We start from the raw sequence: 21,907 nt of genomic DNA on the forward strand, positions 1-21,907 counted from the left end.
TTTTCATATTGGGGATCCCTTGAGATTCCATATGAATATTAGGATGGATTTATTTCTGCAAAAAATGTTAACAGCATTTTGATAAGGATTGCATTGAATCTGTAGGTGACTTTGGGTAGTATTGCCATCTTAATGTTAAGTCTTTCAGCTGATGAACATGGGATGTGTTTTTATTTTTGTCTTCTTTAAATTCTTTCAGCAATATTTTATAGTTTTAATTTTACAAGTCTTTTATCTCCTTGATTAATTCCAAAGTATTTATTCTTTTTGATGCTGTTATAAATAGGATTTTCATTATTTCCTTTTAAGATTGTTCATGTGTATAAGAAATAAACTGATTTTTTAATTTTAACTTTGTATCTTCTACTAGGTTTACTTATTAGCTCCAATAGTTTTCTTTCTGGAATCTTTAGGGTCTTATATATAAGATCATAATATCTGTGAAACGAGGAAACTTTACTTCCTCCTTTGCAGTTTGGATGCTATTTATTTCTTTGTCTTGCTTCATTGCTCTGGCTATAACTTTCAGTATTATGTTGAGTAGAAGTGGCAAAAGTGGGCCTCCTTGTCTTACTCCTGATCCTAGAGGAGAAACATTCAGTCTTTTATTATTGAGTACTATGTTGCTTTTGGTTTTTCACATTTGGCTTGTATTATGTTGAGATTTGAAGTAAGAAATTGACAGACAAATTACTTATTGAGACTATTTTTTAGAACACTTGAAAATTATAGATGTGTTTCTGAAACTATATCCCACCTGTTTTTAGATGTTGAATCTATTGCATATGTTAGTTGTATACTTGGTATGATGTTTTAACTGTTTCAAATTGAGATGTATTAATTTAAGAGTAGCAATATGAGTAGCTTTGTTATTTTTCAGTTGCTAAGTCTGTCTGACTCTTTGGGACCCCACGGACTGCAGCACACCAGGCTTCCCTGTCCTTCACTCTCTCTCAGAGTTTGCTCAGATTTATGTCCATTGAGTCAGTGATGCCATCCAACTATCTCATCCTGTCACCTCATTCTTCTGCCCTCAACGTTTCCCAACATCAGGGTATTTTCTAATGAGTCAGCTCTTCACATCAAGTGGCCAAAGTATTTATTGGTGCTTCATCTTCAGCATCAGTCCTTCCAGTGAATATTCAGAGTTGATTTCCTTTAAGATTGACTGGTTTGATCTTGCAGTCCAAAGGACCCTCAAGAATCTTCTCCAGCACCACAGTTGAAAGTATCAATTCTTTGGTGCTCAGCGTTTTTTATGGTCCAACTCTCACATCCATTCATGACTACTGGAAAAACCATAGCTTTGACTATACGGACCTTTGTTGGCAAAGTGATGTCTCTGCTTTTTAATACACTGTCTAGGTTTGTCATAGCTTTTTTTCCAATACCTTAGTTAGATTTTTAATTTGACACTGCTTGATGATTATGTTTATGTATAGTGACTTTCTCTTCTAAAAAATGTTTTTTTCTCTTTCAGGCAACTTAATGCGGCCTCTTTTCAATTATGGTATTGCTTGGTGAGCATATTTTTTTTTTACTTTATGTTAGTTTTCAGAGTAATATTGATTACCCTATGTAATTTAGTTGTATTTTTGGTTTCCTTCTGCAGTATGTCCATGGGCTTCCTGGTTGAAGAGACTGCCCCCCTTGTTTGGAGAGGTCTTATGGTAATGTCTGCCATTGAGAAACTATTGAGGCAGGTAATAAAATTGCTTTAAGTAGAATTTTATTATGGGTACACTGTGGTAAATATTTGCTGGTGAAGGGTCATTAAGGTTTCCAGTCATGTTTGAGATGTTTTGCAAAAGAATCCAGTTGACAGACTGAATTTATAATGAGTTATGTGGCGCCAAGACCAAATTCCACCATCATGTGATTGAAACTTTCCCATTGCTTTTCAGTACTAATGTCTAATGCCTTATTTTATATTGTTCTGTTTCCCTTTTCAGACTCTGTTGAGTCTGTAGTACAATGAGGATATCTATTTTATAAGTAATCTGCCTTCTTTAGATTTATGGTTAATTTCATTGTGGCCAATATTGAGTTATAAGGGCATTGTAGAAATTCTTCAAATGTAGAAAAAAATATTTAAACCACCATGTTTATGATTTAAAATTGCTTCAGAAGAAAATGAAATTTTATTTTACTCTGAGTACATATGGCTATATATTTATATATATAGTGTCTGTCCAATCAACTTTAATTTATCCTTAAGGAAGAGAACATTTGATTTGATAATCTAAAAATATCAGATGGGCTGTATGTTATTTATAGAAATAAATTTTATTTTTTTCTTAGTTGCTGTACATTTATAGTTAATTATTTTCTAGGTTATAAGTACTTCACATTTTCTCACTGACTCACAACAGTTACCCCTTATTTATTCACGTTTTACTTTAGGTCAGGCACCATGCCATAGGTTGACAGTTCTAATCATAGGTACTCCTATATTCATTTCCAGTTGTTAAAGTAAGTAGATATTTCTTGAACTCTGAAACTCTTCTTTTTCCCCTGTAACATCTTGTCTTATTTTTCTGCTGCTTGAGTTCTGATAAATTTGCTTTTTGATCTTTGTTCCCAGGATCTTTCTGTTTTCCCAGCACATTTAAGTCTCTTGGCTACATTTCTTTCTCTTTTGCACTCAGATCCCATAGTTAGTTATTTCAGTTATACTCCTAACAACATTCTGTCCATCCCGTGATCTTGACCTTTATTTTCGTGGATTAAACCAGCCTTTTTTTTCTTTAAGGAAATTTTAAAACAATCTTTATTCAGTTTATAATTAGAGTCAATGAAAATTTGGAAACACAGAAGGAGGATTCTGATTTTAATATTGTTGACTGAAAAAAAAGTACAACCTATAAGTTGAAAATTATGTTTTGTTTGGTGGACAAACCGAGGACTTAATCCTTGGATGCAGTCTCTCGGATAACTCTAAGGGACTGCTTCAAAGTGGTTAAGGGAGGAACCAGGATATATGAATTTTTGCAGCAAAGTTTTCCAATTAGTCAGAACATCAAAAGATTACCGTTAATTTGGGAAGAATGGATACATGTATTCATATGGCTTAGTTCCTTTGGTGTCCACCTGAAACTCTCACAACATTGTTAATTGGCTATACTCCAGTATAAAATACAAAAGTTAAAAAAAAATTACTGTTACTAAAGAAAACCACATATGTCAAGGTAAGGAATTTAGTGCTTGTTTATGTACAGGAAGATGCAAGAGCTTGGGCTCACTGAAATCATTCCTCAGTTATCTGGGGCCTCAGCTATCTGGGGCCAGTATCCTGTGCTTTCTCCTTCTAAGCTTGCTCTCAGGGTGCACCATTGGGGTGGCTGCAGCAGCTGACAGACCGCTAGATGACAGACATCCTGTTTCTATCCTAAGTTCCCTCAGGGCTAACTGTCAGGGAGGCTACAGGGCAGTGGCTTGATGGCTGCAAGTCCTTTGTTTACTGATATGGCAGGCAACATTTTTTCATCCTCATTATTGGTTTTCCCCCTCCTGTGTTAGGGTTAGAATTATCAACAGGAAATGATTCAGAATTCCTCCTAAGGCTTTGTGGATAGCCACAAGAAGGTGGAAATTCTTCCACTTTCCACAGTAATCAGACACTTAGAGATTCAAGTCAGTGAGAAGAGACACAGAAATACAGGCCAAAGGTTGGTGTTCTGAGGAGCATGCTCTGTGAAAGTATAATAGCTGGTTAGATGCTCTGTGGGCTTCCCCTGATGGCTCAGCAGGTGAAGAACCTGCGTGCAATCCAGGAGACACAGGACACGCAGGTTCGATCGCTGGTTGGAAAGATCCTCTCGAAAAGGAAATGGCAAACCACTCCAGCATTCTTACCTGAAAAATCCCATGGACAGAAGAGCCTGGAGGGCTACAGTCAGCAACAAATTTCCTTCGTTTCTTGATGTTCTATATAGCAGTGGATTGTGGAGGATACCTAGTTCATTGGCCAATTAAAAAAAAATTGAATATAACACATGTACAGAATATAACACGTATACATGATCTGATCTGATACATGTACATAAGGGTCCAGATAGATGGATTATCCCAAAGAGAAAATACCTTTGTACTCATCACCTTGGACAAAATAAGCAGAATACCAGTGTTTCAGATGCTCTTCTGTCTCATCCCAGATACTAATATGTAGGGAGATGATAAGTACTTGTGGTCAGTCTGCCATCTTAAGCTAAAATCTGTTTTTAAAGTTGTTTTTCCTTTCTTTCAATGTTTTACTGGGTTAAACTTACAGATATAGTAGGATGCACATATCTTATATATGGAGTTCAATGATTTTTGATAAACATATATAACTATGTAACCACACCCCAGTCAAGATAGAGAACATTTTTATCCCCCTCTAGAAAGTTTCCTTGGGCTCCCTTGCTGCTGCTGCTAAGTCACTTCAGTCGTGTCCGACCCTGTGCGACCCCATAGACAGCAGCCCACCAGGCTCCCCCATCCCTTGGATTCTCCAGGCAAGAATACTGGAGTGGGTTGCCATTTCCTTCTCCAGTGCATGAAAGTGAAAAGTGTAAGTGAAGTCGCTCAGTCGTGTCCGACTCTTAGTGTCCCCACGGACTGCAGCCTACCAGGCCCCTCCATCCTTGGGATTTTCCAGGCAAGAGTACTGGAGTTGGGTGCCATTGCCTTCTCCACTTAGGCCATCACTATTGTGACTTCTGTCACTCTAAGTGAGTTTTGTGTGTTCTTATATATTTCATATAAAGGGAACCTTGTAGTATAATTCCCTTTTGCATCTCATTTGTTTTTCTTAGCCTAATGCTTTTAAAATCATCCTTGTTGCATGTATCAGTAGCTGAGTCCTTTTTATTGCTGAGTAGTAATTCCTTTGCATGAATATAACCCAATTTATAACTTCTGATGATAGACAATTGTGTAGTCTCGAGTTTTGGGCTATTATGAATGATGCTGCTGTAAATACTTGTACAGGTATTCATAACGGTTCCAACTGTTTCACATCCTTTTTTTGTGTGTGTTATCATTCTCTTCACTGGTGGCTGTAAAAATGATGTCTTCCGATGGTTTCGGTTTGTGCTTCCCTGATGGTCAGTGATGTTAAGCCCCTTTTCATGTGCATGTTAGATATTGCTGTGTCTTCTTTCATAAGTGTTATGTTCAAGTCCTTCGCTTTTTTTGGCTCATTTCTCTTCTTGTAATTGAGTATTCTGGCTATGAGTCCATTATCAGATACATATATTGGGAATATTTCTCCCAGTCTGTGGCTTGTCTTTTGATGAGCTGAAGTTGTAAATTTTCATGAAATCCAGTTTATCAAAAAATTATGTTTAATGCTTAGTGCTCTCTGTGTCCTCTGTAGGAAATCTTTGCCTGTCTACCCCAAGGTTGTAAAGATATTCCTGTATATTTCTTTTATCTTAAAACTTATGGGTCTGGCTTGTATATATTGAAATAATTTTCGTGTGTGAAGTGAGATAATGATCGAGGTTTATATTTTTCGTTGTTGTGTGGTAATAGGAAATACATTTATTCTTTGTCCTTTGGTCCTGACACAAAGCTCCCCAAACCCTTGGAATTTCCTGAGTGGTAGATTTGTCCTTTGTCATTCATAAGGAGCCCCTTTTTCAGCACACTGGCTGGTTCATGCTAGGGAGATGACTTAGGGTGGAATCTCTAGATAGCCTCAGATGGGACTGGTCACCAGAAGACCAAGTATTTAGAGAGTTAGAATTTTCCACCTCACCTGCCTACCTCTGGGAAGGGGATATGGGGTGGACTGCAGATTAAACGCTATAAAACTCTTGAATAAGATTTGATGAGCTTCTGGGTTGTAAAACACATCCATGTGCTGGGTAGGTTGTGTACCCTAGCTCCATGGGGACAGAAGCTCCTGTGCTCAGAGCCCTTTTGAACCTTGCCCTGTGTACTTACCACGTCTTCATCTGCCCTTTCATCTGTATCCTATACCCTTTGTAATAAACTGGGAAATGTAAGTAAACATTTCTGTGAGCTCTGTGAGCTGCTCAAGTACAATATAGGCACACCTAAGATATTTTAAGTTTGGTTCCAGACCAGTCCAATGAAGAGAGTATCACAATAAAGCCATTACACAAACTTTTTTGTTTCCCAGTGCACAGAGTTTTGTTTCACTGTACTTTAGTCTGTTAAGTATACAGTAGCATTATGTCTAAAAGAAACATTGTACATACCTTAATTAAGAAACACTTTATTGCTGGAAAGCATTAACCATCATCTAAGTCTTCAGCAGTCCCTTGGACTGCAAGGAGATCCAACCAGTCCATTCTGAAGGAGATCAGCCCTGGGATTTCTTTGGAAGGAATGATGCTAAAGCTGAAACTCCAGTACTTTGGCCACCTCATGCAAAGAGTTGACTCATTGGAAAAGACTCTGATGCTGGGAGGGATTGGGGGCAGGAGGAGAAGGGGATGACAGAGGATGAGATGGCTGGATGGCATCACTGACTCGATGGACGTGAGTCTGAGTGAACTCCGGGAGTTGGTGATGGACAAGGAGGCCTGGTGTGCTGCGATTCATGGGGTTGCAAAGAGTCGGACACGACTGAGCGACTGAACTGAACTGAACTGAAGTCTTCAGCAAGTCATAATCTTTTTGCAATAGTGACATCAAAGGTAAGTGATCACAGATCACAGTGACAAATACAGTAATAATTAAAAAGTTTGAAATATTGTAAGGATTACCAAAATGTGATGCAGAGACACAAAGGGAGTAAATGCTCATGTGGAAAAATGGTCCTGAAAGACTTGCTTGATGCAGGTTTGCCACAAACCTTCAATTTGTAAAAAATGCAGTATCTGTGAAGCATGATAAAATGAGATATGTTTGTAATTGAACTTAAGGAGAGGGATCTTGAGAACCTCTGATTAATAGCCAGTTAGCCCCAAAGCACATGTAACAGCCTGGATTTGTGATTGGCATCTGAATTGGGTGCAGTCTTGTGGGACTAAGCCCTTAATATGGAATCTGATGCTATCTCCAGGTAGAGAGTGTCAGAGTTAATTGCTTGATCATATTGGAAAATACACATTATCTAATTTTTCTAGCATTATTTGTTGAGAAGACTTCCCTTTCCCCATTGAATTGACTTGATACATTAGACAAAAATCAATTAAGCTTATGTATAGGGTCTATCTCTGGACACTGCTGTATTCCAGTAATAGTTGAATCCTTACAGTAAAACCATATTGTCTTAGTGATTGTAGCTCTTTAGAAGGCTTATTAATATCAGAAAGTGAGAGTCCTCCAACTTTGTTCTTTCTTAAGATTACTTTGACTACTTTAGGTTTTTTCACATTTCTATATAATTTTCATATTCAGCTTATCAATTTGTAAAGCATATTACTGTTTTCATTAGGATTTGTTGTTCTTCAGCTGCTAAGTCGTATCCAAGTCTTTGTGACCCAGTGGACTGCAGCACACCAGGCTCCTCTGTCCTCCATTATCCCCTGGAGTTTGCTCAGATTTATGTCCATTGAGTCGATGATGCTGTCTAACTGAGTTGGTGATGCTGTCTAACCCTTTCATCCTCTGCCACCCCCTTTTGCCTTTAATCTTTCCCAGCATCAAGGTCTTTTTCAGTGACTCAGCTCTTCCTAATCAGGTGGCCAAAGTGTTGGAGCTTCAGCTTCAGCATCATCTTTCTAATGAGTATTCAGGGTTGATTTCCTTTAAGATTGACTGGTTTGATCACCTTGCAGTCCACAGTACTCCAAAAGCATCAGTTCTTTGGTGCCCACCCTTCTTTATGGTTCAATCTCACATCCATACGTGACTACTAGAAAAACCAGAGCTTTGATTATATGGACCTTTGTTGGCAAAGTGATGTATCTGATTTTTAATATGCTATCTAGGTTTGTCATAGCTTTCCTTCCAAGGAGCAAGTGTCTTTTAATTTCATGGCTGCAGTCAACATCCACAGTGCTTTTGGAGCCCAAGAAAACAAAATCTGTCACTGCTTCCACTTTTTCCACTTCTATTTGCTGTGAAGCGATGGGACCAGATGCCATATCTTAAGTTTTTTGAATGTTGAGTTTTAAGCCAGCTTTTTCACTCTCTTCTTTCACCCTCATTAAGAAGCTCTTTACTTCCTCTTCAGTTTCTGCCTTTAGAGTGGTATCATCTGCATATCTGAGGTTGTTGATATTTCTTCTGGCAATGTTGATTTCAACTTGTGATTTATCCCACCTGGCATTTCACATGATATACTCTGCATGTAAGTTAAATAAGCAGGATGACAATATACAGCCTTGTGGTACTCCTTTCTCAATTTTGAACCCGTCCATTGTTCCATGTCCAGTTCTAGCTGTTGCTTCTTGACCCACATACAGGTTTCTCAGGATATAGGTAAGATGGTCTGGTACTCCCATCTCTTTAAGAATTTTAGTCAGTGAAATAGAAGTAGATATATTTTCTTGAATTCTCTTGCTTTCTTGATGATCCAACACATGTTGGCAATTTTTATCTCTGGTTCCTCTGCCTTTTCTAAACCTGGCTTGTACATCTGGAAGTTCTTGGTTCATGTACTACTGAAGCCTAGCTTGAAGGATTTTGAGCATAGCCTTGTTAACATGTGAAATGAGCGCAATTGTACAGTAGTTTGAATATTCTTTGGCATTGCCCTTCTTTGGGATTGGTATGAGAACTGACCTTTTCCAATCCTATGGCCACTGCTGAGTTTTCCAAATTTGCTGACATATTGAGCACAGCACTTTAACAGCATCACCTTTTAAAATTTTAAATAGCTCAGCTGGAATTCCATCACCTCCACTAGCTTTGTTTGTGGTAATGCTTCTCAAGTAATGCTCCAGGATTTCTGGCTCTAGGTGAGTGACCACACCATCATGGTTATCCAGATCATTAAGACTTTTTTTGTATAATTCTTCTGTGTATTCTTGCCACTTCTTCTTAATCGCCTCTGCTTGTTTTAGTTCCTTACTGTTTTTGTTCTTTTTTGTGCCCATCCTTGCATGAAATATTCCCTTGACATATCCAATTTTCTTGAATAGATCTCTAGTCTTTCTCATTCTATTGTTTTCCTCTATTTCTATGCATTGTTCTCTTAAGAAGGCTTTCTTATCTCTCCTTGCTATTCTCTGGAACTCTGCCTTAAGTTGGGTATATCTTTCCCTTTCTCCCTTGGGTTTTGCTTCTCCTCTTTCCTCTATTATATGTAAAGCCTCCTTAGACAACCACTTTGCCTTTTTCTATTTCTTTTTCTTTTGGATGGTTTTGGTCACGGCCTCCTGTACAACATTACAAACCTCTGTCCATAGTTCTTCAGGCACTCTACCAGATCTAATTCCTTGAATCTATTTGTCACCTCCACTGTATAATCATAAGGGATTTGGTTTAGGTCACCTGAATGGCCTAGTGTCTTCCCCTATTTTCTTCAATTTAAGCCTGAATTTTGCAATTAGGAGTGTATAGAGCTTCTCCATCTTTAACTCCTAAGAATATAATCAGTTTGATTTCCATATTGACCATCTGGTGCTGTTCCATTGTCTTCTGCTTCTCATTATTTCCAATAAACAATATGCCCTAATTTGTCTAATTGATGTCCATAGCTCAGTAGCTAAGGGCATGGACTATGGAGCCACAATTGCCTGAGTCCAATACTTACTACACATGTAATAGCTGTATATCCTTGGGCAGAAAGCTCTCTGGGCTTTAGTCTCCTAACCAGTATAATGGGGTTAATAGTATCTACCACATTATAAAAATTAAATGAGTTTATAATATTCTTAGAAAGCATAGTAATTTTATATAAGTGTGCCATGTTATTACTGTACTTTATCAACCTTAATACAAATTAGATTCTCTCCAAATTTTAACATTTTCTAATCAGAATGCATCTTATGAGTGATAACTTCTCAGAATTCCTTTATCTGTGGCTTGAATTCTGGTTCTTCCAGAGATATTTTGTGTTGTTTCTTCATTCATCTGGGGTGTTTTCAACCGGAGGCAACTTTATTTATTTTCAAAATTTAGTTTTAATTGGAGGATAATTGCTTTATAATGTTGTGTTCATTTCTGCCGTTCATCAACATGAATCAGCCATAGGTATACACACATGCTCTCCCTCTTGAACCTCCCTCCCACCTCCCACCCCTTGAGGCAACTTTAAATAGAATTTGTTTTTGGGACCAGTCTGGTGGTCAGAATTCAGATGGAAAGCTCCATGGGTACCAATTTTGGTTCATTGTCTTTAGGAGGTGTTTTTCTGCCTTCTGCCATGGCCTGGAGAGGTGCATATGTCCTTGAAATTTATTTCTCACTTGAGGATTTATGTTTTATTTACCTTTAGAAGAAGAGAGTTTAGTCTTTTAGGGCCCCAACTTTATGAAAGTTTCTTCTATTAGATTCTTTCTCATCTTAGGTGTTTGCTCTATTTTCTTCTGACATAAAATAATGATACATCTTATAATAAGTAGGGTATTAGATTTCTTGATATTAGGTGTCATTATTATTGTCATAATCACCACCATCCTCCCTGAGACATCTAATTTCATGACTTCAGCTATATTAATTATAGTAGCAGACTTCTCTTTGGTTAATATTCCGATTTGAGGTGGTGATTTTGTGAGGAAAAGGAATTAGTCAAGAAGAAGAGAAGTAGTTCAAGTAGGAAAAGAACTAAGAATGCTAATATCATAAAGTGTTTGCAGCCATGGTTTTTCAACATATCTGCATAGTAGAGTCATTTGGGAATTTTAAAAAAATTTCAAATTTCAGGTCACACCCCAGACAGAGTAAATCATAAACTCTTGGGGTGTTAACTAGGCATCAGTGTTTTTGGAACTTTGCATCTGATTCCACTGTGTAGATAAGTTTGGGAACTACTAGTTTCAAGAAGGATAGGTCAGTGAGAGTGAGGATTGAAAAAGGGCAAGAAATAATAGATGGTAGGTAACCATTTATGATCCTTTAGTAGTATAGTGAATGAAAAATGTCAGATGATAGGTGTTTAAGAATGAATTTATAGCATGACCTTGGAGGTAGAGTTGTATAAAGCCCATAATATAAAATAGGCCATTCAGCGGTGATGGGGAAAAGGAAAGAAAAACAGGGTGGAAACTTAAGGAGGAATGGTATCAAATGAAAACCCTTTTCATTTGTTTTCCGAGTAGGGCAGGCATACCTTTTCCAAAGCACAGAATATAGTGTAGAAGGACTGAAGAATAGAAGATGAGAGGATTATTGAAAGAGGAATATTATGAAAGAGGCAAAAGGGAAGGGGATTAAAAAGTTATGAATTATTTATAGAAAATAAGTTTTCAGTCCAAGTTTGGTGAGTACAATGAAAAGAAGAACAGATGAGGGAACCCCATCATAACTGACACTAAAAAGAGGTTAACCAAAATTCGTATTTCCTAGATCTTCTCAGTGGAAGGAAAAAGATAGTGAGTTTACTCAGTTGAGCAAATTTGGTTCACAAATTTCTGTATTCATAAAAATTGTCTAGGGAGCTAGTTGAAAATTCATATTTATAGCCTTCCCATTCCACTCCCCCACTTGAACATTTTCCTCAGTAGGTTCAAAGGAGGGCCAAGAAGTTTACATTTTTAATAGATTATCCCAGGTGAGTCGTCTTAATGCTGGTGGTTCTGAAATCAAGGTTGGTTATACCTTGGGCTAGAGGCAGTGCTTTTGAACTGCTTTCAGAGGAATAAAAAAAAGATGAGAGAAATGAGCCCTGTGCAACAGCCAAGGCCCACTGAATGCTAAATGTGATTTTTTTAGGTTTGATGAGTTTTTGTGACTGTCTTTAGCAACTCTCCAAAGCTTGAAAGCTGACATAGGTGAAATCTGTTGTTGGATCCAGGATCGGCATGGCAGAAAATCCAGACGGGAAACACATCCAGGGCATCAATGAAGGAAATATTGAATTCACGGTCTGGTTTCCTGGAAGACAGGCAGTCAGGAGGGATCAGGAGGCTTAGTGTAAAATCGAAGGCATCACATAATTGAGAATCATTCTTTATAGGGAAGAAGTGGTTCAGTAGCTTGGTAGGAACAAGTGTAGAAAGTTTCAGATAAATTGATTTTGTTAGGGAAGGGAGGGGCATTAGAAAGGTTGGGCCTTCCTTCCTTATTTGAAAATTTGGTGTTGTTGAGGAAAGGCACGTTTCTCTCAAAGTGAGAAAATTGTCAAGGATCAAGTTATCTCATTGTGGGATGGTAATAGGGTTGCTAGATAAAATGCAAGATATACTTAGTTAAGTTTGAGGTCAGATACGCAGGGAATAAGTTTTCAGTATGGACATGTCCCAAATATTGCTTGGGTCATGCTCACACTAAGAAAGTATTCATTGTATATCTGATATTCATATTTAACTGAGAGGCCCATGGATGGAGGAGCCTGGTGGGCTGCAGTCCATGGGGTCGCGAAGAGTTGGACACGACTGAGCGACTTCACTTTCACTTTTCACTTTCATGTATTGGAGAAGGAAATGGCAACCCACTCCAGTGTTCTTGCCTGGAGAATCCCAGGGACAGGGGAGCCTGGTGGGCTGCCGTCTATGGGGTCACAGAGTCGGACACAACTGAAGTGACTTGGCAGCAGTGTCCTCTGTTTCTTTTCTTTTTTTTTTTTTTTACTAAGTCTGGCAACCTTTGGTAGAAATGATGTTTCATAAGATATAGATAAGAGCCAGGCTAGGAGAAGGTTGTCACGGTGGTAGAGTGGAACTGAGTTGTTTGAGAATAGAAAGTATGAAGTAGTATCAGGGGAATATTATTTAGCCAAGAGTGTCAGGTATAAATAATCAAAATAAGATGACCATTAGAGTGGGAGATGAGACAAAGAATTATTGTGTATTAAAGTAGGGGAGCTCTGCCAGGATCATTCTTTGTAATTTTGTAAAGAAAGATGGTTTGTCAATTTATTTTACCAACATCTGCAGCTGCTTCTGAAGCATACCTTATTTTTCTGGATACAGAAGCAGTTGTATAGGGAGTCTCTCATGGTTTCAGTTGCCAGTGTCTAGTTAATTTATCTGCATAATATCACCCCACCTCCTTTCAACCTCATCTACTAAAAGGATGGGAAGAGATTGATGAATAAATGTTGTGTGTTCATGAATGCATTTTGTGATGAGTTGCAGGAAAGCATGCCAGCCCATAAAAATAGAAGTTAAACTTTATGATCAATTAGGAAAACTAGGCAGATAAATGCTAGAATGTCATTTTGAATAGTAGATTTATCTTTGTGTTTTTCTTTTTATTCTCCTGATTTTGGAAACAATTTCCTTTTATTTTCCATCTTGACTTTAAATAATTAAAGGCACAAACATTTAGTATCATTTCACTCAATGAATAACTGATAGTTTAAAATTTTTCTATTATTTGTTGATTCTGGAGTAATATTTTTTTTCCTCTTAAGTGGTGCTCAACATAGATATAATTAGTTTAACTCAAACAAGGAAATCTTGTCTTAGAATCTTTGACTTTAAAAATGTGGGATATTGGAAAAATAACTTTAGTTAGTAGAAGAAGAGCATGGGAAGGAAAACTTCAAAGGCTAGTCTGGTGTCAGCACCTGCTGCGGTCACAGTGTAAACCCTGAAGACCAGGGATTTTGGCAGCAGTCTCAGTGCTTTTAGTTCATTCTCCAGTATCCCCAAATGTGAAGCAGATGCCAGTTTCTTCTCTAGGGCTCTGATAATGGCATATAATGAGTTGGTTGTTTCCTAGCAACTAAAGAAGCAGTTTCACTTTAGCTGATCCTGCAATAGGAATGAGACATTTTCCCTTGATAGATGGTATTAGTGATTTCCCTGACAATGGAATTTCACTTCTGAATAAGGAATGTTCTCAGCCTTTGGTTTCCTAAAGAATTTTGCTTTTGAGTGTGGGCTAAGCTCTGCTTAATCCTGTATAAAATGAAAAAAATTTCTTGAGCCCCCTAAGTACCTCTCATGGGAAGAGCCAAAGGAGTTTGATACATCATTTCTCAAATGGCAAGTCATTATACAAGAAGCTATAATGGGTGTATTTTTCCCAGTGTTTAACAGGATAATTAACAGCCAGATTCTTTTCTGTATTTAATGTTTGAGGCAACCAAGGTTTATTAAGTATTGGCCAATGTATGGTAGAAAATATATATATGAAACTTTATTACCATTTCAATATACAGTGTAATAAAAATATCTTCTAATCTATAACCTACTTTATTTCAAACAATATTCTATACATAAAGTTACTATTATATCAGTTATTACAATAGTTCATTTTATACTAAACTGTTGAACAATTTAATGTTTAACTTTAAATAATTGCTAATATTTAGTTGTATTTAATTGTGGCATATCTAAATCCTTATTTGGCAGTGGTAATAGATCAGAGGTCTTCTAATTATTAAGATACATGGAAACATGAAAATATTACTTTAAATGATTTTCTTTTAGTCATTCATAGTTTAAATAATTCCTAAGGAAATTATCTGTTTTTCTTCCTTTGATATTATATAACTAATAATCATTAAGAATTATAATATGATATATTAAATTTCAGAAGTTCCTACTTAGTCAAAGAAATAAAATGTTAAATGATGTTCTTAAGATAATTAAGTTAACCATGTCTAAATATACTAAAGAAATTTATTGCCTTGCATGGAAAAGTTTCTCAGACTATGCATTAAATGTAGATCAAGTTATTGAATGTTTTCCTTGTCACTTTTGGGCATCTGCCCTTATTCATTTCTATGATTTTTGCATCATCAGATAGTTAGCAAGTCTCATATTTAAAAACACTTTATTAGGCTTCCATGAAGCATTAAAGAACAAAGAACATTAGTGAATTCAGTTGGACAGGACAGTAGTCTTTCAGGCACCTAAAGACCTGATTTTTCCTTAAAAAGTCTTTAAACATGAGGCACAGTTTCTGTGTAATATCTCAGTTACTACTCTTAGATTTCTTTGGGACTTCTGAGGTGACAGAATCAAGCATGTTAAGCATTGTTTTTAATTATTCTTTCCCTTTTAAAACTATAGATTAGTCAACAAGGAAATAGAGATACAATATAACTAAAGTCTAGTTCTTTGAAATACTTTTCTGAGGCAGTATTAGCTAAGAAATAGCTCAATTTGATTAACCTGGCAGGCGTTTCTTTTGATCACTGCATTTATTCATTCATTTCGCAATCAGATACTTGTACAGTATCAGATACTTGTACTTCTACAAATACAGTATAATTCTGTACTTTTAAAATGTCATCAGACTTTTTGTTATTGTCAGCAGCACATATTTAAGTGGCTCCTGCAAAGGTTTGTCTAGTCAAGGCTATGGTTTTTCCTGTGGTCATGTATGGATGTGAGAGTTGGACTGTGAAGAAGGCTAAGCGCCAAAGAATTGATGCCTTTGAACTGTGGTGTTGGAGAAGAGTCTTGAGAGTCCCTTGGACTGCAAGGAGATCCAACCAGTCCATTCTGAAGGAGATCAGCCCTGGGATTTCTTTGGAAGGAATGATGCTGAAGCTGAAACTCTAGTACTTTGGCCACCTCATGCGAAGAGTTGACTCATTGGAAAAGACTCTGATGCCGGGAGGGATTGGGGGCAGGAGGAGAAGGGGAAGACAGAGGATGAGATGGCTGGATGGCATCACTGACTCGATGGACGTGAGTCTGAGTGAACTCCGGGAGTTTGTGATGGACAGGGAGGCCTGGTGTACTGCGATTCATGGGGTCACAAAGAGTAGGACACGACAGCGACTGAACTGAACTGACTGTGTTTGGGGGGCCATTGTTTTAGATGCTGAGGACACAAGGATTATGTAAGATATAGTTCCACCTTTGAAAATGTCAAAGCTTTTAGTTGCAGACCTACTTTTGAGTTTTGGTCATAAGCAAGATGTTTTGAACATTAGACATTTTGATAATGATACTGTTTTACAGTGTTTTGTTTAAGGCAGTCAAGGCTGGTACTTAGAGGACAAAGCTGAATATTATATAGTATTGACCATTCAAGTTGGTGGTATTGTCATGAGACCAGGTTTAACCAATTCATTTCGGTTCCATGTCATAGAAGGAACCATGCAGTCACATTGAAAGGGAATGAGTTCTCAGGAATTGAAAATGGCTTATGAATATAAATGCTGGTTATTTCCTCCAACTTAAAGTACCCTTTTTAAAAATACCAGTTGTCAGAGATGACTTACATGAGTTCCTCCAACTCACCATGATGACTATTCTTATATATGCAGCTTTGAATACAAGCTTTTACAGTGTTCTAGGCTGGCACCGACTTCCCTAATCCCCCACCCCAAGCCATTTCTGGTAAATTTCTCAAGCATCAGAGTGGATCTAACACGTCATTACTTCACCAGTTTACTCATGTGTGCTGATCCCTGTTAACACAGGCGTAGACATACGTTTTCACCTGATAGAACTACTTAATGACCAGAATGTTTAAATGGGTATTTTTATGAAGAAAACAATAGAAGTAAAGCAACCAAAGTATATTTATAAAAAGAAGGGTTCTTGTTGTCCAGTGTCAGCCACTGATATTCTCTGTGTAGCACTGATATTCTTCTGTGTAGTTTTGGGTTGGAGCAATTTCTAAGTTTGGGAGGACCCTGCTTCTCAGAGCTTCTTTTCTAACCTGACACCCACAGAAGGCCTCCCGCTGCAGCCCTCTGACCATATATACCTGAGTCAGAGTATTCTCTGCTGTCTATTCTCTGCTGATCAGCCCTACTCCTGGTACCTTTGGAAGATGAATTTTCCTATTTGTGGTCATGAATTCCTTTCTCGGGTTTTAGGTGTTTCAGTCATATCTTGCTCTGGTCTAGATGCAGGAACCAGCATGTCATCTCCTATCCCTTCTCATGTGGTACCTCATTAGCTATTTCTTCACATGGCTCACCCCTTTAGCAAGGATAGGCTTTGTCACCTGTCTAGTTAAATGTCCTTCTTCCCTAGAACTTTTCAGTAGTGTATTCGGTTTCTCATTTTTGGTCTTCCCTTTTCTTCTCAGCTCAAAGCCCTTGTTTACTTTGGATAGCTCTTTATGCCTGAGTGAAAAACATGTTCTCAGCCTATCTGTAGGCTCACCCACCCTCTAGGAGTGATAGAAGCTGTGGACTCAGATTACCAGTTTTGAGTCCCTGGCAGTGGTTCTAGTGCTTCCCAGTGAGAGAGATGGGGCCTTCCTGATTTTGTCCCATCATATTAATTTTTCATTCTCGGTAGTGAACATAGAGAATCAGGATTCATTTTCAGGACGTAGAATGGGAAGGGAGGCACAGTGTGACTATTCAGTCCCAATGAAATACAACAGCAGATTTCATTTATGACTTTTCTGACACCTAAATCGGGAAGTAAGGACAAATAAAGAAAAACAGAGCATCTGGCTTGACTCCAGGCCTTGCATCTGGAAGGAAAGCAGGAAAGGAAGTAACAAGGAAGAAAGGACAGAAAGGTACCAGGAAATTGAAGTAATTTTTGTGGTTTAAACTTGGTCAGTGTTTCATTGACCATGCAAAGATGCTTTAGCATTCTTTTGTGTCTAACAGCACAGGAAGCTTTCCCCATTTCCTTCTTTGTGTAACTACCAGGGGGAAGTAATAGGGGTCCTTGGACAGTCATTTCATATTAAAGATGGCTCTCACTGTAGCTCTGACATAGTAGGAAGCATACAAAATCCTGTCGTGTTTTTAAGAGAATTGACAAAATGGACTCTCTCATTTAAGTTGAAGTCAGCAATCAAAATTAGTGCAAAAGGAATCACTACTAGAAAATTGTGCCAAGCCAGTGAAATACATTAATCAAAGGGCAATGGAATGATGTCAAATATAAATCATTAACAGCAAAAACCAACGAGGCTAAAATAATTGCCTTAGGAAATGAATAAAATAAAAGTAGACTAATTACCCAAACCTTATAATTTCCCATTTCTACCTTGAACACTTCAGAATTCCTAACTTTCTATAACTTTCTAATTCTTTTATATTGTTGATCCAGACTTTTAAGAATAAGCTACAATCATTTGAACTGAGTCTAGGATAGAGGGTAATTATAAAGGTAGGACCTTGTCTTCTGCAGTTATAATTAAGAAGCCTTAATAAAGATCAAGATTAATAAAGTAAGATTACTTACTGGGCCCTTAGGAGAGCTTCTTAGAGCTGTGGCCCCTTTGGATGGACAGGGCTTTTTCTATTTCCTTAGGTCCAGAGGGAGAATCATGGGTGAGAATCATATGTTAGAAGCCTACTGCTGCTGCTGCTGCTGCTGCTGCTAAGTCGCTTCAGTCGTGTCCGACTCTGTGCGACCCCATAGACTGCAGCCCACCAGGCTCCACTGTCCCTGGAATTCTCTAGGCAAGAACACTGGAGTGGACTGCCATTTCCTTCTCCAATGCATGAAAGTGAAAAGTGAAAATGAAGTCGCTCAGTCGTGCCTGACTCTTAGCGACCCCATAGACTACAGCCTACCAGGGTCCTCCATCCATGGGATTTTCCAGGCAAGAGTACTGGAGTGGGTTACCATTGCCTTCTCCGAGAAGCCTACTAGAGCTGTTCAAATTCCAAAAAGATTTGAATAGATCCCAAACAGGCTATAAGGAGAGTTATGGTTGTTACTGGGGACTTTATAGGATTTTGACCACTTTTTATTATTTAAATAGATACTGTACCTAATTGATTTTAAGATACATATTTTTTCAAATTTCAGTGTCTCTGAAATTGGAGTATATTTTATAATCATTAAATCTTGACATCACATTTGTTTAATTATTAACTTTTTAATCTTTTTTGGTATATAAAATAATGGTATATCGTACAATCTATGATGTCTTCTATATGGAAAATATTATTTTAACTGTGACTGCTTTGGTGCTGATTGAATTATATTCTCATCTTTTTCACAGTCACTGCAGAATGATTCTATGTCATTCATTTTGGTCAGGTATTTTTATTGTTGAAAGACTATTTTAAACTGCTGGTGACAGCTTTGGCAACCTGTTTATCCTCTTTCATCTCCTCATCACTAACTTAATTTTCCTCCTTATTGCTTAGCCAGAGCCTGCCAGATTATTCTTCCCATTGTCTGATTTTGGGTATGTCAGTCATTGAGTCTCCCTATTACTTTTTACAGCAACCTATCCTCTGACATTTTTCATTTGTTCAGTGGTTAGATTTAGAGAAATTGTAGATAAGAAAGGCATGAAACTTGATGGCATAGATTCTTTTTGTTTCTGTGAACCTTTACTTAATTTTTATTTGATGTTGATAAAAAGTGCACTGAAAGAAATGACTCATGGTGAATTAAAACATCCTTTTTAAAGAAAATTTCTTTTTGTATTTATGCCAAGCCTATATATATATGTATGTATGTCCATAGCAACAAATATGTCAGATCCTCAATGTAGAAAGCATCAGATTAAATAGATTGAATTAATGTATTATCACTGGATAATTTTAAACTACTAAAAATAGCTAATATTGAGTTTTTACTATATACTGAGCCTTATGCTGTTTGCCTTTATTAGCTCATTTAATGTTCATAATTCTGTGTAATAGATACTGTTATTCTTATTTTACATATGAGGAAACTGAGGCATAAAGACATTAAATAACTTTAGCAGGGTCCTACAAGTAATCTTTCTGATTCTCTAGGCTGAGCTTTTAACTAAACTGTACAACTGAAATCTCAAAGGTTTAAATTTTCACTTAAAAGAATGAAAACACGCCTTTTGCTATCATCTCTGAAATACTAATAGGTATTAATATATTGAGACTTTTCCTTTGTCATTTGACTATATATTTTGTATTTTATGCTTTGTACCATATAAGGCATATCTGAGAGAATGTCTTGATAAATCTCTTTACAATAACATTCATTAGTTAAATACCATTTTTCATTCCACTTCAATTGCATTTTTAAAAATTTAGGCAATATGTTATTTTGGTACAGTTTTTATATGAAGGTGAGTTATAAAGTCTTTACCAGTATTTAATAATGGGAAATTTGACAAACCATTTATAAAGTGTAGTAGTTATAGAATGCCTTTTTAAAAAATTAAAATAGTTTTATAAGGATTCATTATTTGGGTTTGATCACACTTCACTGAGGTACTATGGCATTTCCCAGCTACCTAGAATAAGCTGCAATTCAGTAGAGGGAAATGACTTTCTGTCTTAGTGATATAGTGAGTATCTATTATATCTAGATGAAACCTCAACACTGCTTTTCTTAGTGGTTATTTGTTGAGACTTCTTCACAGTTCAGAGGAATTTATGGGAGCAAAGAGTCATCGATAGCAGAATAGACTAGTTACTATTCAGTGACAAATTTCAGCTAACCTCATATATTGAGTTCTTTTCAAATCATTTTTTTGCCAAACATATTGATTTAGAGAGAACAGATGTAGTTTAGACCAAATATAAATGTAGAGGGGTCCCACGACTGCCCTCACTCTGACACTAGTTACAAATTCAGGGATTCCCAAGACCATCCTTAGATTCAGTAATTTGCTAAAAGGACTCGCAGAACTCACTGAGTACGACTGCACTCATGGGTATGGTTTGTTACAGGAAAAAGAGATTAAAATCAGCCAAAGGAAGAAGTGCCTAACGCAGTATCCGAGGAATTATTACGCAGTATGGAGCTTCCATTGTCTTCTCCCGGTGGCGCCAGGGCACACTACTCCCCTGGCATTGATGTGTGGCACTGTGCATGCAGTATTGCCAACCAAGGAAGCTCACCGGAGCTTTGGTATTCTCAGAAGTTTTGCTGGGACTGTGTGACATGGTCGTTGTTGACTGTCCGAGGCTGGTCTCAGTCTTTAGTCTCCAGCTCCTCTGAGACTGACCGAAAAGAGAAAGCCCCCATTCTAAATCACATTGTTACTACCTGGCTACACCATCGCCCCAGGAAAACAGAGACCTTAGAGATTACCTCCCACAAGCTGAAGTCAAAGGTCAGTGTTTAGGGGTCTTTTTGAGCAAGGTTAGATTATTCACTACAGAGATAAATGTGAATAAAACTGACTTCCAGAATGAATGTATGCCTGAGCTAAACTTGGGTGTTCACCTAGTACGCTAAAAACATTGTTGCTGAGTTTCTAGGTATTGTTACTCAATATGGGAATTCCTTGAAAGTACAGTTTTTCTCAGTTGTAGAAAGGCTGCTGAGAGTGTTTTGGAAATCTTGAGTCTGCTAATTCCGTTACACCCCATATACCTGCCATTTTGGTAATTACCCCAATATAATCCTCTCCGGTCATTACAAAATTTTTCTCATCTTTATATGTGCTTGGAACTTCTCTCCTAAACCTGAGTTTACTTTCCTCTTCCCAAAGCTTTGTTTCGAGGATCTCTGGTGCCCCAGCTTACATTAGATGTATTCTCCTTAATGTCATTAACTGAGAACTCCTCTCTGTCTCTTTGCCTTTACTGAAAGTTGCAATTCCTTGTAGACAGCACTTTTCATGAAGTCTTCTTAAGTGGATGCACCTCTTTCACTTACTGTGTACCCATGGGTTTAGGGTAAGGTCTGACACATTGTTGTTCCCTAGAGCAGCTTCTGCTCTGGTACTCCTCTATACTTACATTCTCTTCTGATAGTCATGGTTACAAAAAGTACAGCCGACTTCTCCTGTTCTTCTTTGGTCATTCTTTTTTTTTTTTATAATTATGTAAGTAAATAATAAGTAAATAAACTTATTTGACTGTGCTGGGTCTTAGTTATAGAAAGCAAGATCTTCAGTCTTCCTTGCAGCAAGGTGGGATCTTTCGTTGTGGCATGTGGGATCTAATTACCTGACCAGGGACCGAACCTGTGTCCCCTGCATTGGAAGCTTGGAGTCTTAGCCACTGGACCCCCAGAGAAGTCCCGTCATTCTTTTTTAGTTGCTAAAGATATTGCCATTTCCT

At 37.5% G+C, this 21,907-nt stretch overlaps 1 protein-coding gene across 4 annotated transcripts in view; it reads left to right on the forward strand.

The window, feature by feature from the left end:
- NUBPL (NUBP iron-sulfur cluster assembly factor, mitochondrial) overlaps positions 1-21,907 on the forward strand; it is a 328,827-nt gene that overhangs the window by 95,973 nt on the left and 210,947 nt on the right. For all 4 annotated transcript variants that reach the window (XM_061394101.1, XM_061394104.1, XM_061394102.1 and 1 more), the window contains 2 exons: positions 1,481-1,520; positions 1,613-1,703. In XM_061394101.1, the coding sequence (XP_061250085.1) occupies positions 1,481-1,520; positions 1,613-1,703 (131 nt within the window). The remainder of the gene's footprint in view (positions 1-1,480; positions 1,521-1,612; positions 1,704-21,907) is intronic.

Source organism: Bos javanicus, chromosome 21 (genome assembly GCF_032452875.1).
Source record: "Bos javanicus breed banteng chromosome 21, ARS-OSU_banteng_1.0, whole genome shotgun sequence".
NCBI classification, from domain to species: Eukaryota; Metazoa; Chordata; class Mammalia; order Artiodactyla; family Bovidae; genus Bos; species Bos javanicus.